General features: G+C 39.1%; 2 protein-coding genes across 3 annotated transcripts; both read right to left on the bottom strand.

Moving 5' to 3' along the window:
• Positions 1-269: 269 nt before the first annotated feature.
• LOC107778264 (chlorophyll a-b binding protein 37, chloroplastic) lies at positions 270-1,475 on the bottom strand. The gene is made up of 2 exons (XM_016598487.2): positions 1,255-1,475; positions 270-1,019 (listed from the first exon to the last, which is right to left on the bottom strand). Exons 1-2 carry the CDS (start codon positions 1,398-1,400, stop codon positions 368-370), a joined length of 798 nt encoding a protein of 265 aa, XP_016453973.1. The 5' UTR covers positions 1,401-1,475; the 3' UTR covers positions 270-367.
• Positions 1,476-2,423: 948 nt separating this feature from the next.
• On the bottom strand, positions 2,424-12,661 carry LOC107778265 (nuclear pore complex protein NUP133). Of its 2 annotated transcripts, XM_016598488.2 has the most exons (8): positions 11,866-12,661; positions 10,802-10,926; positions 8,755-10,587; positions 5,901-6,619; positions 5,508-5,660; positions 5,096-5,426; positions 4,170-4,237; positions 2,424-3,359 (listed from the first exon to the last, which is right to left on the bottom strand). In XM_016598488.2, the coding sequence occupies exons 1-8, from the start codon at positions 12,051-12,053 to the stop codon at positions 2,805-2,807; spliced, it is 3,972 nt and encodes a 1,323-aa protein (XP_016453974.2). In that variant the 5' UTR covers positions 12,054-12,661; the 3' UTR covers positions 2,424-2,804. The 2 variants fall into 2 exon arrangements, with proteins under 2 accessions (XP_016453974.2, XP_016453975.2); XM_016598489.2 differs by lacking the exon at positions 10,802-10,926 and having other exon boundaries at positions 11,866-11,996.
• Positions 12,662-17,217: the final 4,556 nt, after the last annotated feature.

Below are 17,217 nucleotides of genomic sequence, written 5' to 3'. Positions count from 1 at the left end.
ACCCTTGTGGTCCGGCCCATCCTCAGACCCTGCATATAGCGGAAGCATAGCGCACTGGACTGCCCTTTATCTATTATTCGTTTATCAGTCTGGAAATAGGATGATTGTTTCTACCAGGGAAAAGAAAAACATGATTGTACATTAGTTATTTTAGCAAAGTATGGAGTAATTGTTTTTTGTTTAAATTGGATCATTATGTGGACGGACAGTTCAGTAAGCACAAAGTTATAATCTGAACTTTAGTAGAATTTAATGAGCTCTTAACAAAATGATAAAAGACCACTGAAATATTCACTATTTTCTGCATAAACATCAGCAAGTTAAACAGCCCAATCTTTTACAAGCAAGATAACACAGACTAAACATTTCACTTTCCGGGTACAAAGTTGGTGGCAAAAGCCCAAGCATTGTTGGCGACTGGGTCATTAATGTGGTCGTAAAGGTTCTCGATTGGGCCTTTTCCTGTAACAATAGCCTGAACAAAGAATCCGAACATTGAAAACATTGCCAATCGTCCGTTCTTGATTTCCTTAACCTTCAACTCAGCAAAAGCCTCGGGATCATCAGCAAGGCCAAGTGGGTCGAAGGCACCTCCTGGGTAGATCTTGTCAAGACCTTCACCAAGTGGGCCTCCACCAACCCTGTATCCTTCAATCAAGCCCATTAGGACAACTTGGCAAGCCCAAATGGCGAGGATGCTCTGGGCATGGACGAGGTTTGGGTTGCCGAGGTAGTCGAGTCCACCTTCTGAAAAGATTTGGGCTCCTGCCTTGAACCAAACGGCTTCACCGAATTTAACACCGTTCTTTGAAAGAATTTCAGGGAAGACACAACCCAATGCACCAAGCATGGCCCAACGGCAGTGGATCACCTCAAGTTCACGGTTTCTGGCGAATGTCTCTGGGTCAGCTGAGAGTCCAGCAGTGTCCCATCCGTAGTCACCAGGAAATTCACCAGTAAGGTAAGATGGAGTTTGCTCAGAGAATGGGCCCAAATACTTTGGACGGTCTTCTCCATACCTATTTAATCAAAGGACAGGTATGGTTACACACAATGGATTCAGGGATCTTTACACAAATAACCGGCCATATTAATTGTTTACTTTTTTAATTATATACATAATTATATACATATAGTACATAAATTATGTATATATTATACATTCACGGGCTATTTGAGTTAATTCTTCATGGATTTATATAAAAATAAGAAAAAGGTATAAATGTATAAATAAATTTGAAATAAAAGCAATACCAGATGCTTTGAGGAGCACTTTTAACAGTACGTCTCATGGTAGCACGGCCTCCGCCAAAGCTGCCAATTTTCCTAACAAGCTCATTTTGTGATTTAGCCACTGTCCGGCCAACAAATGCAGATTGTTGAATTGCAGAAGTGGCCATTTTTTTAATTGGTGAACTAAAGAAGCTTCTTTTTTTCTTTTCTGTTGAGTTTGATATGAAGGGAAGAAGTAAGGTGGGGGCTATTTATGCAAAATTAATGGATTTTCAGGATTACAAGATGACACCTCAGCAGCTGCTAATTGGTTCTTGCTTTGTTTTGGGATTTCCCTTGTGATTCTTCCAAACCAGATAGAGGCCTTTGTTCTGCCACGTGGCTTTGCGAACATCTGTTGGGTGAGATTTTCTTCAGCTTTAGATATGCTGGCAGCCAGTCACTGAGGTGTTTAAATTAATCTCTACTTTAAAAGACTTCTAACTTGATATTGTAGCTATAGCACCTTAATAGCCACTTAACTATAGTAATTTTTGAAAATTCCTCTTTATCTTTTAAACATATCTTTATGTACTTAGAAAAGAATGATTCTAAACTAGGTGTCAAGTTGGGGCAGAGAATCCAGGAGCCTAGAAAGATATAGGCACTAGTTCATTCAATGAAGTTGCATCGATTTCACGATTAGTATTGAAAATAAACGGACAACTGATAGAACGTGCGAAACCACATATTGCAGTGCCCCAATACAGGGAAATCACAATCAAAGAGAAATAACGATATGGCAGATATGTAGGAAATAGCAAAGTAGATAAGTCATTTGTGTGGCTTTAAAGCTTTTGAAACTTATGTCTTTGACCCTGCCATAGCATTTATGTGACTATAAAAACATTTCATTTAGGGAAGTTGAAGTGAATTGTTTCCAAATTTAAAGGCACCATTCTTTTTTAAACAGACTAAAATAAAAATAGGTTCACATAAATTAGAATGGATAAAGTACATTTTCTATCCGGCCTTTAAGATGATTCGAATATAGGAATAGCCCTTTTATATCTCAACAAATTAATTGAAGTCTCATTTTGAATAACAAAGTTAAATGATAGTCGTCCTTTTTCACTAATTAACTAAGAAACCAATTGCGCCTCCTATCAAGTGTAAAGCATGAATCACGTCAAGTTAAATCTTCTGTTGTACTCAATGGACAAACAAGAAATGCACTCTTTTTCTGCAACAATGAAACAACGTACAAACAAGACTCAATCTATAGAAGATGCACTGCTTTGTTTTCTTCTTCGGAGAGACTCTCAATAAAAACTCTCTACACTCATATGCCCGACTAAAAAGTTGTCATTCTCAAGCACGTTTTAACTAAATTTACAAGGAAAAATTTCTCCTGCTAAGAACTCTTAAAAGCACCCAAATGTCCAGACACCACTCATAAAGCATTCTACTGCTAAGCACTCACCCTATATAGATGTAGCAGTTGGAACTGATTAGGAAACATGACCGCCATATACAATATCATCAATTGGTGTTAAAGCTGCAGCCCACAATCATTCAGATTACTAGAACAATCACTCCATTGGGGTAGGTCCCTCCTCTTCCATAATACTAATAGTATCGGAGTGAACGCTTCCAAGCATAACTGCTGTGAGCATCAACTTTCCAGCATCAGGGTAATCCTTGTGCTGCATCAGGGTATTCTCCACAGAGGATCCCATGTTCTTTAAATTCGCATGCTCAGAATTTTCTAGTCTCAGCGGCAGCACTTCCTGGAAATTGCCCTCAAAAGTTTCCGCTTTGGGGCCATAGCACCTATTCGAAGCCTGGAAAAGAATGGTGTCTTTTAGAATGCTCAAAGTCTCCTCATCACTCCACCCCTCATCTACAGATGCTTGATACAGTCTCTCCCAGTCGTCCTGATTGGAGGCATTTCTCCAGCAGTCCTCCAAGAGGCTTGCATTAGACTTGATAAAAGAGGAGCTGGTCCAAGCAAAAACATCAAAAACTCTCAAAGAAAGCTCCCTATTTTGAATTTTCAGGCACAATTCAATAAGGTCCATCGGGGGAAGAAGCCGCTGGCGAATATTTTGGCTTTCATCATCCGAGAGGAGTTTCATTATTTCTTCCTGCAAGAGAAGTAAATTTGACAATAAGAGCAGAGCAGACCAGAGAGAGGATATTCATCTATCAGAGATCCCTTGCCACAAGGGCCAAGTGGACCATTAAACGAAAAAAAACTAGAAAGCAATATCAAAAAGGGAAAGCGGGTACTGACTGGTTACATTAGCTAGGTTGGGGCACTGACTTAAAAGAAACCTCTCTGTCTAACATCCTAGTAGTTTTTCATATGTTTCTTCTAGAAAAGCTGTCTCTGGCTGCTTCTAGTTTCACAAGGTGTGGTACTTCTGAAGTCAGCAAATACATAGATTCCGCATTCTGTCCAGACTTTTACCTCAATTAATTTCAATGAATATTTCAAAGAAGAGTCTTTTATTTTCACATTATTACCAGACATTAGCCTGCGATCTTCTTCCTCTACTTCCATAACTACGGGAACATGCCTACTCTTTGCCTCACATTTAGAGTTTTGGAAGTATTTGTTACAACTAGAGTCCCCAACAACTATTAATTGTGGATTAATACGTAGGCAGCCACAATACCAAGTCTGACATAACAAAAGATTATAACAGGTCTGCAACTAAATCATGGCAGACAACAGCAGACCATACAACACAAATCCATATCCATATTAAGAGATGAATGGACCATATTAAGATAGAATTTGAGTACGCACTGCTAGTATTATCACTATTTTCCTAATAATCTGTAATGTTATCACTGTGCGACAAGTTATGTTCACAAAAGAGCAATTTATACTGAGGTGACAGAAATCCTCAGCTCCAATAACCAAATAAGCAACAAAATTAAAATGATACCTGCAAGCTCAGAATCTTCAAATCAGCCTCTATGCGCTTCACCTTTGTTTCAAAATTAGTACTTCTTCCTGCCAAGAGATGAAGTAAATGCAAGTTGTCATCAGTAAATAGTATAGAAGCAATACAAAAATAGTAAACTGGAAACATGAAATTTGTTGAATTCTAAAGGTTAAAAGTCCAAAAGACATGGAAAATGAAGAAGATGAAGAATGTCAACAAGCTCAAATAATTATAAGCAGTCTGGAATCAACTGATATAAGGTAATTTATCATCCATTTTTACTATTTGGCACACTTTTTTCAAAAAAAAATAGCAAACTTCACAAAAATTTCTCAATTTCTTTATTTTTCAATACCATCGCTTACGGCTGTCCATATATTCCTCCCTCAGGAAAGAGAACATTAATCACAGATAGATGTAGATAATGTAAAAGGAAGAAAATGAACTTCCTGAGTCAAGGTAATTCCTGAAAACCACTCTCCACCTGCTGAATAGTGGTGCTGTTCTTTACTGAGAAAGCTTAAGATGAGTTGTGTAAACTTCATAAGCTTTAGAGATTATTTCCGAGTCTCAAACAAACACTACACCTCAATCTCAAACGAAATTGTGAAATGAGTCCGTTATAACCATTCCGCTTTATTCCGGTCCAAGTCATTCCACTACTACTTTGCTTACAAATTATTTTAAAGGATCAAGTTTCATAAAGATGTCAGTGTATTGGGGATAAAACACAATGATGTTTGATCGGCCCCAGACTGATTTCTCGGTCATCAAAAAAAAACACAATGATGTTTGTTTTCAATTCTTGTCCTCCCACACTAACTTGGAAAAAGCACTAACCTCAACTGATATTGACCTTGCATCGATTTAAATCCAGTCTTACCTAACTTTTGTGCTCACAATTACAAAGTCAAAGGGAAGAATACCTGCCAATGCAGCTATCTTCGAGAGATTCAAAAACCGCTTTCTTTCCACCAAACTTGTTTCTATGATGGTGTCAAATGAATAGGTTCCATCATCCATAGCAGAGCTATCATCCGATGAAAGAGACAAAACATGTAGAGTTTCAGAAGCTTCAGAAAATTGACGAAGGAATATCTCGTGAAGCCAAAGGAGATCCTGATGCTGTTTTAAAAATATTGCTAGTTCTTCCTGAAACTCCTCCCCAAGTCTCATTAGCTTAGAAAACTGTTTGTTGTCATATAGCTGTTGAAACACGAAGTAACTAAAGCCTCGTTTAGGTCCCATGCTGTCATGCTGCACAAGAAAAGGCTTATTATACAGAAATAGGCAAACATCTAAAGAAGCAAAACACATGCAGAACACATAAGTCTTTACCATAAGATTTTTAAGAAGTTCAGTATTGTTGAGATCGCAGCATATACTCCATAGAGTTTTGTAACCTTCGTGTCTTTTTGCAATAGTCAACAAGCCTGAGGAAAGCTTTCCAAAAATCTCCAACTTTTGCTCCTCAGATCCTTCACCCGAATGCTGCATGGATGAATATGTTTGAGCAAAAACAATGTCTGGGATAAGACTTCACGCTATATTCCTTTTCCAGAATTTCTTATCCTTAGGTAACTCCTTTTATTACATGTATGAACACTACAAGACAAGTATAGGGGAGAAAAAAAAAACTTTTTTTTTTTTTTGGGGGGGGGGGGGGGATATCTTCTTGTACATAAATCAAACATTCGACGAGAATTGAATAAGAGGTAAAGAGAGATCTACCTGCAGTTTGCCTTCAACTAAGTCTTTGACATGCTGGTAAAGGCAGTCCAAGAGTGCATCTCTTCTATTACAATACTCATCTAACAGACTTTTGTGTCCTTCGCCACGCTCAACTTTTGCACTTACAGCACCAGAATATGCTTCCAATAATACATCAGATAGCACTTCAAGGTGTGAATGAAAATCTAATATTTTGGTATCATCCAGGGAATTATTTTCCTTCACCAGTTGAAGCATAAAATATGCAAGGCTCCAGAGCCCATTCCGCACCTTTTCTTGACAAGTCCATGGTGTCAAGCCCTCAGACGGAGGATACCAAAGGTCATTTTCATTTCTGTAAGTCATGGCTGTGCGAAGCAAAGTCACACAGGCACTTGAGAGTTCACATGTTCTTTGGAAGAGAACAGCAACTGTCATCTTTTCACTGATAACATAATCTAGGTCTCTCTCTAAGCAATAGAAAAATTCTTCAAGATCTGAGACCTTACTGTAGAAAACTTCAGCATTGTCTCTATCCATCAAAAGAACTGTTCTTCGACGAGCTCTTTCGCCAACTAACTGGATGACATCCCACAGGGAACCCGACATTGACATCTCAGTAGTTGAATAAGAGCCAGCTCCTGAGGCACGGTTCTGATTGAGCATGTTCTGCAGCTCCCTCAATTGAATCAGGCCGGCAAGCTTTTCACCATGTTCCATGATAATTTGCAAAGCATGCCCTGGCACAGAATTTAAAACTCTTAGGACTGATGGTTTCTAGGAGAACAAAATCCATTAGCATATCAGGAGCACATAGAAGCAGTGGACAATATGCTTTTGCAGACATTAACTTATGACTTAAGACTAGCGAATGGCATCCTTGCAATACCTACTTACCAATAGTAGCAAAAAAGACTGCAATTGATCATCTAACTTAGATCATTCAAGGACAATTGGAAGCTAGGTAGTCTGACTGGCTTTTTCAGAACCTGTGATCTCTAAGAGCCATCAAACAAGAAATGAAAAATCAATTTTCCACTTATTTTAGTTTCACATATTAAAAAAATTTGACCAGCCATTCATGAGTAGTAATGGCAGGAGAACCGGATCCAGTGATGGCATGAAAAGATGAGTGACAAGGACTACTAAAAGAGTATCAAGACCTCTGCTTGCTGGGAAGTTCAATGCTTTAACTGCCAGTAAAGATTGCCAATTGTCAGCATCAATTTGAACATTTCAGGCCTTCAAACCTACTTTTGCAGAAAACCAGGTAATGCAGCCATAACTTACAAGGATGTATAGTAATTGGAGACTGGATCATGACTTTTCAAGTCAAACATCTTTTTCCTTTTTCAAAAATTTATATTCACCTCCATTATCATTTCATTCAAATTTAGTTCTAAAGGAAGCTGCCAATAACATTTAACCTATGAGTCCAATCTGCTCACTCGCGTAGAATGTAGTGCGCAGTGCGGAGAACGAGATTCTAATGGAATTACTAAGAAGCTTCACTCCTATCCCCTTGTTCAGTTCCCAGTACAAAATTGCAATTTCATATTGTAAAAACTGCTTTCAGTGTAGCAAAAAGCATTGCTTATGACTAAAACCCTCGTCTAAAAACCAAAATGACACATATCCATCTTTATATACATAAAATTCTCATTCGTAATAATACAAAAGCATGTTTTTCCAGTCGCTATGACCAAATTCAAATGGAACTATCTATTGGCACAAATTTTACTGAAACCATTTCCATTAACTAGATTAAAATAATTTCAAACAAGCTTATATTTTGCAGTTGCAATGCGTTTGATTCCATGACTGAGGAGCTCTATCTTCTTGAATCTCCAAGCTATACGAGTACAATTATGAGAAGGGCCTTTTTACTAATTCTGGGAAGGCCTTGCCAAGGCATGGCTGGAATGGGCTTTCCTTGATAAGGAACTCAGCCATACCAACCAAATGAAAAGCATACTAAGTGTTAAAACTGGAATCTCTTTGTAGCTAATTCTACATGCAATAAATCATGTCAAACTTAGGGTGCGTTTGGTATGGCGCAAGTAATTTTTTCTAGAAAATGCTTTCCATGCGGAAATACTCTTTCAGGTGCTTGGTTACCAAAAAAAATCTCCCAAGGAAAATATATTCCATCAAAATGTGGAAAATGACTTCCATCACTTAGAGACAGAAGTCATTTTCCGTATAACTTTAAATTTCAAATTACTTGTCCAACTTATGCTCAGTGTTATCAAAGGCAAAAAGCACAAAAAAGCTCTAAGGTTCATTGGGGCTTTAAGCGCAAAGAGCAAATAAAGCGTGGGCTTTAATGAAAAAGGGCGCAATTGGAGAAAAAGTAAAAATATGTATATGCAGTCCAATAACAATAATTATAAGCATAAAAAACAAATATATGGACAAAGAAATTGAATTTTTTTTACGATAAAGTGAAATATCAATTGTTTAGTGTTGCCTTTTCAGGATCACACGCATTGGAAAGGAAAAGTATGCCTTAGAGCCTTGATGCTACACTGAAGCACCCACAAAGCGAGGCGAAGCGCTCAACATGTTTTGAGCCCCACTTCAGGGATTAAGCGCGCTTTAAGCGCACCTTTGACAACACTGCTTATGCTTAGACATTATTAATCATTAGTATGCAAAATTTCATCGGAACACACTGATAATATTATTATTAACTTCAAATACATATTTGTTCTGGAAAATATTTTTCACTCACAAAACAAATGCCGGAATACGTTTTAGAGGAAATTATTTTCCAGGGACAATGACTTCACCCATGCCAAACACACACATTGTTCTACCACATTGGGAGGCCTAAGAGGAAGAAGCAAAACATAATATGGCGAAGAGGTCATACTCTGTCTAGAACATAGTTCTTCATGACACTTGGATAAAGCAAGGAACTGAAGGAATCTTTTATGCTTCTGCTGCTTTTCAAGAAGTTGCGAGGACACGACAGACGAAACCACAATCTCAGCACCCCTGGTGGTTGTCCAATGTTTTGCGAGGGTATCCACAATTGATTTGCTTGTCCTCGCAAATACATTTGTTTCCCCCTCTCTTTCAAATGCCCCTGAGGTCTTCAACTTATCGAAAGCACCATCCGCATGCCCAGATAAAAGAAAATCATGGAAAAGTTGATTTAGTAAAGCTTCAGATTCTTCATCTTGAGCATTTCGACGTGCAATTCCAGTAAGACCTGGCCTTTGTCTATCTCCAGCATCCCATGCTTCTGAAGTCGCCCTTCTTGGAGCAACATTACCCGCAAAAGATAGGTTTTTCCTCTCTTCCAGCGATGACCTCTCATTAGAGCTTCCTTTACGTGACAAACTTCTCTCCGGTGGTTCAACTCCACCAAGTAAAACCGCCTTTTCAGGAATAGCCCATACCCCAGCTTTTTCAGTTAGTACAGCCCAAGCTCCATCCTCGCCATCATCTGAAGAAGGGAAAACTGAAGCATCAAGAACTCTTCCAGCATCATATGGTAGATCAAATTGATAAAGCCGGGTAGAGTTTCTCCAGTAATGCGAGACAGTTGCAGTGCCATCACCAGAAAGTATGATCACTGAACCAGCTGGCTTACCCCCAACCTTCAATCTCATAGAGAACAAAAACTCTTCGTCCTCAACTCTAGCTTTAGGAATTATCACTTGGATAGGAGCCTTTTTCTCTAAAATCCTTTCATGTGGCTGCACAAATTCGGAAGAGACATTCACCCCAGATTTATATTGCATGGTTAGAAGTGAATACTCAGTGTAGCTTGAACTGGTGACACGGTCCTTGCAAAAGATCGCGATGAGAATAGTAATAACCTTGCCATCATTATCAATCTGCAAATCCAGAGGCCAGATTCGCTTCTGCCCAGCCAAATCTTTCTGGATACCCAGGTCACCATCAGTGCCAACAATTTCATGAGTCCAGATCTTAGAAACATTGAAAGAGGCAGAAAGTTCAATAGAAAAACATTGTATTTCATGATCTGTCAATAAAAGAAACTGCCTGTCGGACTTGTCCGCGGACTGGGACAGAGACTGCCAAACCAGTGATCTAGGGTAGCCCCTGCCTCCAAAGAATTGCCCACCATCATTTCCTTGAGAGCTCTTACTTAACATGTCCTGATAAATCTTTCTGCGCTGAATTCCACTGGGGCTGCAGATATATTGCCAAAGTTCGCCATTAGAACTACAAGCAAGAGCAACAGAGGCATGACTGTGTTGGGTCTCAGGGACAGCACAAGCAATCAGACAGTTGAGAGAATTTGAACGAGTTACACTGCTCCCAGGTTTATTCTTCTGATGTGACTTGGTCGGGGTGCCCTTCACATCAGAAGTAGAAAAACTTACCTCAGACTCCTCAGGGAAACTAACTACTGGTTCATTCCGAGCTGGAGAGTAGATATCTCGCCAGTATATGAGATTACGAGTTTTCCGATTACATGCAATAATACCAGCAGAAGTGCACTGTGGAACAACTTTATTGGTACTCGTACTCCAATTGATGAGACAAACTAACCAATCATTAGAAGATTTTCCAACATCTTCATTTCCGAACATTGTAGAAGGAAGATCAAGAACAATGCAGTTCCTAGAAGCTGCTGGCGATAAGTAACTCCAGATAAAGAGTTTGTTTCCACATATAATCCATGCTAAGGAAGTTTCCTTATCCATTCCACCGGAGATGGATGCATTACCTTAACAAAAAGACATGTGCAATCACAAAATCAATCACTCGAGAAGATGACATTTCATTGTATAGCAGGTACTCAAAGCACTGGAATGGTGGAATTTATAACTCTTATCTTAATTATGGAAAAAGGGGACACAACTAAGAATAACTAATTTCCTTTAGCAGTACTGACGAAAAGTTTAAGCATACAAGATAAAAGTATCAGCACATTCACCAACCAGGAGCATGTTTCTGAAGAAAAACTGCCTGTTCATCACGTAGGACTTGTGGGAATTCTCCTACATAGACAGGCTGAATTGGATCAGTCTCTTCGCCTTTATCACTCTTCTTCGCAGGCGGAATTCTATGACAATTAACAATCAAACACCATCTTAATCAGTTTCCATTCAAATATACTTCTACGACTTTTATCCCCTGCGAACAATCAACTAATGACAAATACAAATAAAATAGGCAACATTTGACACTATAATATTTTGATCTAGTAGTGTATAGGTTAGTCAAATGAACTAGTTAGCGAATGTAGAACCACTCCCTTTTACTTCACATACAGTACACAGGGAATACAAGTGTTGGTCAGTAAAACAGCAAATTGAACAACTGAGAAGATGTATGCATTATCTGAAAACAACCGCGACAGTAAATGAAGAGAAAAAATTTAGAAAAATTAATGAAAACAAACAATAACATTTAGCTAATTATGGAATTGCATATGCAATTGGAGGCAAAAAACACTTGGTAAATTCTTCCCATCTGCCAAAGCCTTGGTGGGTAGAGTTACCAGTACCTATACTAGTGGGAGATAGTCAGGTAGCCAGAGGAATTAAAAAGCAATTTCACAATCTACAATATACATAAACTAGAAATGTAAATTTTGAGTAACAAGTAGCAAAACCTAAAAAATGAACATTAACAGTAGTTCACTTTATTTAGACATATGCACAATTTAGCTGGTAGCTGGTGGAACTAAATAGCAACTTCACGATCCACAATATACGTAATCTAGAAATGTAAATTCCGAGTAACAAGTAGCAACACCTAATAAAATGAACATTAACAGTAGTTCAGTTTATTTACACATATACACAATGTAGCAGGTAGCGGGAGGAATTAAAAAAGCAATTTCACGATATACAATATACATAAACTAGATATAAAAATTTCGAGTAACAAGTAGCAATTCCTAATAAAATGAACATCAACAGTAGTTCGCTTTATCTATACAAATACACAACGTAAAATTTATATATAAGTATGGAATTTGAGAGTGTGTGCGTGTTACCTGGCTAGAACAGAAAGACGGGAAGCCCAGGGAGCAGGAGTACCAGTGGTAGGGCGATTAGGGATAGAATTGTCATTTTCAGCCGTCCTTCTATTCTCCGTCAACGGCGTCACCGGTGAGTCAGTAACAGTAGTAGGTTTACTCTTGCGAGCGGTGAAATTTGATCTCTTAGTTCCTGGAGAGAACATTTTGATTTAAAGAGTGAGAGTAGGATTTTTTAAGGGTTTATAGGAGGAGAGAGAGAGAGAGAGCTTATTCGTGCTTGCGAGTTTCTTCTAATGGCGAAGGCTAAATATAGTCCCACTACTTCAGTAGAAGATTTGAAACTTGAAACGAGAATCTGAAGTAGAGACTTGCACAAATTTTTAAAATGTGGCAGCGGCTAAAGACTTACTAGGGTGGCCTCTTTTTTCCCCACCTTTTTTTTCTTTTTTATGGTTAGAAAGATAATATTGCATTAATTAAAACAAAATAAGAATACTATAAAGAGGTCGATGCCTGGACATCTACGGTAGAGTTTAGTTGTATTTATAGTATTACAAACATTGCTATAAAATAAATGAACAGTTTCTTCATTCCCAACGAGTGCATGTGTGCTTGTGTGTTGTTGCGTATCAATAAAAGTGGGTTGGTCCAAGTTCACAGCATGGCTCGATGGTTCGTATGTAGATCTTTGATAACGAACTGTTCCTGCTTGATCCATGTTCAAAAGTTATTTTACAAAATTTGGTGGCTCTTCAAAAATAGTAAAATTGGTTGCAGCTTCCATGTTGCAGTCTGCTTTTGCCAAGCAATCAGCCACCTCGTTTCCCTCCCTGTAGGTATGTGCAATTGTAACACTAGGCATGTGGTCCATGAGGTGCCTGCAATCAGCGAGTATATTAGTATATGCTATGTTATCCTTTTTGAGTAGTGTTATTACCTCGTATGCCCTAAGTTCTGTATTTATTGTGCTTGTCGTGTCCAAATTTCCTGCGAAGCTTATGATCCAGTTTCCATTCGCGTCACGTATTAGCCCTCCTATACCTGCTTTATGAGCGTGTGGTGATACTACCCCATCAGTATTTAATTTGAATGAATTGTGTTTTGAAGGCAGCCACTTGATAGGTATTATTTTGGGTATTCTGGGAGTTACCATATTGGTGGCTAGGTACGTATATTCCAAAGCTTGTTGAGTAATTAATTTGATGTGTAATTTGTGTGTGCTATTATTAAAGTTTCGATTGTTACGCGAAATTCAGATGTTCCACAATGTGTAAGTGATAAAAGTTGTAAAATTAATATTGTAGTGAATTTTGTTCAGCTTAATGTTATAAGTTGCCTTAACCATTCCGATGGTGGAGAGGATGTGGTGATGGTTGTGGTAAACCATGTCAGCCCCAAATGTTGTCAGATGTGTGTTATTGTAGGACAATGGAAGAAAAGGTGGTTGATATGTTCCTGATTAATGTGACTGTAGACACCTGATTTTTGACCCTCCCCGAGAATTTTCACATTTTTTGCGTGAATATGTGAATTTAGGTCTAATATAACTATTTTGACTATTTTACTTTATTTCATTGCAAAAAGAAAATTACAAAAATATATATATAAATTTTAGTTTATGTATTTCTCATAAATTTAAAAAATACAAAAAATTGTACTTTATTTTGGTACTTTATATAAATTCGAAAATTACAAAAAAATATATAATTCTATCAATGTTTTGTAGTCATTATAATTTTGAAAAAAATACAAAAATATTACTTTATATTATATCTTTATATAAAAAACGAAAATTACAAAAAAAATAGTTTTATTAATATTTCGTAGCTATTTTAATCTTGAAAAATATTAAAAAAAAGATATAGTTTTGTTTAAATATTAGTCTTATTTTTTGTAGCTATTTTGCTTACATAGGATTAGTCGAACAACGTCGTGTTCTTAATCGGGTCCGGGCAAAAGAATAATATTCGGGTTCAAACTACCCGTTTTTAGGCCTAATTTCGGACCTAGCCCATAATAATCCGAGTCCACCACACATGAGGGGACACGCGTGGGGAACACGGACGGAATCCCATGCACGGGGAACCCCACCACGCGTGGGGGACACAAGTCTTGAACCCCACCACGCGTGGGGCTCATTTTCCTTGGCAAGGGATACTAAATACACGGACAAACACTTTTGGAAGGGGGGGCTTTGGAAAAATTTGGAAAGGTTGGCACTGTTCATCCGTCTTCTTCCTAAAGGAGAAGAACAAAAACCAGAAAAACCCTACTCCAAAACCTTGGCTCCCTCACGTCCGAAACTGCCCAAACCACCACAAAAACACCACCCCCTTCCTCACCGAAACTAGTCGAAAACCCTACTCCAAACAGCTCCGCCAAACAGTCCGTCAACCACCCCAAAACCACCAGTTCCAGCCATCCCGTCCAGCTTCCCCAACAACCACTGCTGCTCGTCGTTCAGCCCCATCGATCACTGCCCACACGACCACTCCTTCTCCTCCAAGCTCCATCACAACCGGAGGAACGAAAAACCCAAAACACCACCATCCAAACTACCAGCTCAAGCCCCCATCACCCTCATCGACCACCTGCCGAACCAACCAGCCCTACGACCACTTCGCCTCCCCCGTCGTAACCAAAACCATCGCAACCAGCTTCCACTCCCTCATCATCCCATCTCGTCCAGCTCCTTCTCACCGTCACTGCCCAAACAACCCATCCAAACTCCATCGCAACCAGTCCGTCACCTTCCTCGTCGCATTCTTCCTCCGTGAAACCCACCATTGCTGCCGCTACCAGTTTCCTCCACTGTGTCCAGCCCCTATCAAGCAGCAACTGCTGCTGCTATCCCGTCCAGCTTCCCCAGCTCCCTCTCCGTCTCACAACCACCACTTTCCCACTGAACTCCATCATCACCGTCAACAAACCACCAAAACCCTACGAGCCCCTACTGTCTCACTTTCTTCACCACCGAACAACCACCCCTTCTCCTCCAATCTCCATCGCGACCAGGCGATTATCCAGTCATCATTCGCGTGCCCATTGACCGCTGTTTCTTCGTTGTCGTCGCGCAGTCTGTCTGAGGTCATCGTTGGGTTGTGCTCGTGGCTTCCGGTCTGATATCGTTGAGCTTGACATCGAGGTTCCGTCGTTGGAGAGGTTTCAGACAGTTGTCGGTCCAGTTGGTTGTTGTTCTCGCTTCAAACAGGTGCATACGCATTTCTAAACTTGTGATATTTGCTTAAATGGAATGAAATGATATGAATTTCCTATGCAATGTTTGTGTATCGGCTTTGTTGAATTGCTCTTCATTTTCACCATGGATATTATTACCATTTTTACCATGGATATTGTTACCTATTAGAATTGTTGTTTTTGTTTAATCTCGGACGGCTTCACTAGTAGAAAATCGTAGTTGTTTTAAGTTTGCCTTTAAATAATAAAAAATGAGACGAGCTTCGCCAAAATAAAAAATGTACAGATTGCGGAGCCCTCACAAAATATATGTATTAAAATTACTTAGAAGTCAGGAGGGTCGTTTAGCGAATTTCACGGCCTTCCCAAAATAATAACACGATAGTCTCTTTAGACACGATTTAATTAAATTACTTTCTTAAACTCGGGTGCACATTTATGTGACCCAAATTCAAATCTCAATGGAATCGAAATGTCTCTCTAATCACGGGTACATTGATTGTGGCGTGGTTTGAGATGCATTTCCATGACGTTGCAAATTCCTTTTTAAAAAATAATAATGAATGAGACGAGCCTCGACAAACAAAAATGCATAAGTTGCGGGGCCCTCTAAATGTATATGTTAAAATACTTAGAATTCGGGACAGGCCGTTTAGCGAATTGTACGGCCTTCCCCAAAATAACAATACGTTAGTTGCTTTGGACGCCTTTAAATTTAATTTCCTTAAACTCGGGTGCACATTGATGTGACCCAAATCCAAATCTCAACGGAATCAAAGTGTGTCAACGACCATGGGTACATTGATTGTAACGCGGTTCGAGATACATTTTTACAACGTTGCAATTCTTGATAAAAATAACAGTAAATGATAAAAGCGGTTAAAAGTTAAATTTTGCACATAGGTTCAACATGTATTAAATCAGATAATCAAGCCAAATATGATAGTTGAGCGACCGTGCTAGAACCACGGAACTCGAGAATGCCTAACACCTTCTCCCAGGTTAACAGAATTCCTTATCCGGATTTCTGGTGCGCAGACTGTAATACGGAGTCATTCTTTTCCTCGATTCGGGATTAAAATTAGTGACTTGGGACACCCTAAATCTTCCAAGTGGCGACTCTGAAATTAATAAATAAATCCCCTTTCGATTGTCCTTTAATTGGAAAAACTCCCTTGCACCCTCGCGGGTACGTAAAAAGGAGGTGTGATAGCTCTGGCGACTCTGCTGGGGATTAGCAACCCAGAACCACTAGTTCAGGGTTAGAAATTCGAGCTTAGATAAATTGTTATATTTGGTTTTATCTGATTTTTACATGTTTGAGCCTAATGTGCTAAATGCTGCTTTTACCGCTTTGATATTATTTGAACTGTATATAAACTGTGCCGAAACCCTTCTCTTCTTACCTCCGGGGAGAAGCTCGCTGGTTGAGGCTCCCTATTCTGTTAGTGTCAATACCCGAAATAAGAAAGAGGACGGATAAGTTACGAAGCCGGACGGCCTTTTGGTTCCCGGTAAGTTGCCCCCTCCTCGACTCGAGTTGTCCACTCGGGTACACTGTCTAGAACACTGACCCAGGTTTTTGGACATAGAATAACGTGACTTCATGCCGGATCCCTAGTAGGAGCGTTTATTTGCATCATGTGCATTTGACTTAGAGGACTCAACACAGGGGTTGGGTCCGTCTAGGACAAGCAACCTGAAAATAATAGACCATCTTTTGACATCCTATGTGCTACATGTTGTATTTATTCAAGGGTGAATGGGTCATTTGGCGGACCAATGATAGTTGAGGACAAATAACGCTCCTTATCATGCTGATCACGTTAAATAAGAAAGTTGCACGATTTTTGATAAGCATGCTATTATATTAATTAAGCACATGGGGAACATTGTGGAATTCAAGAAGCCTTGGTATTCCACATGTCCCCCACGCTTCATTTTTGGGAAAAGCACATGGGGAACATTTGTGGAATCCAAGAAGTCTTGAAATCCACTATGTCCCCCATTCTTCATTTTTGGGAAAAGCACATGGGGACCATTTGTGGAATCCAGGAAGTCTTGGAATTCCCCATGGCCCCCATGCCACATTTTTGAAAATAATAACAAAATAATAATAAATAAAAAAGAGCATTGGAAAATTCAAAAAGATTTTGTATGCATTTTCCA

The sequence above is a fragment of the Nicotiana tabacum genome, chromosome 10, assembly GCF_000715075.1.
Source record: "Nicotiana tabacum cultivar K326 chromosome 10, ASM71507v2, whole genome shotgun sequence".
NCBI lineage: Eukaryota > Viridiplantae > Streptophyta > Magnoliopsida > Solanales > Solanaceae > Nicotiana > Nicotiana tabacum.
Note: the sequence above shows the minus strand (reverse complement) of the source record. Positions and strands in the feature narration are given on the sequence as shown.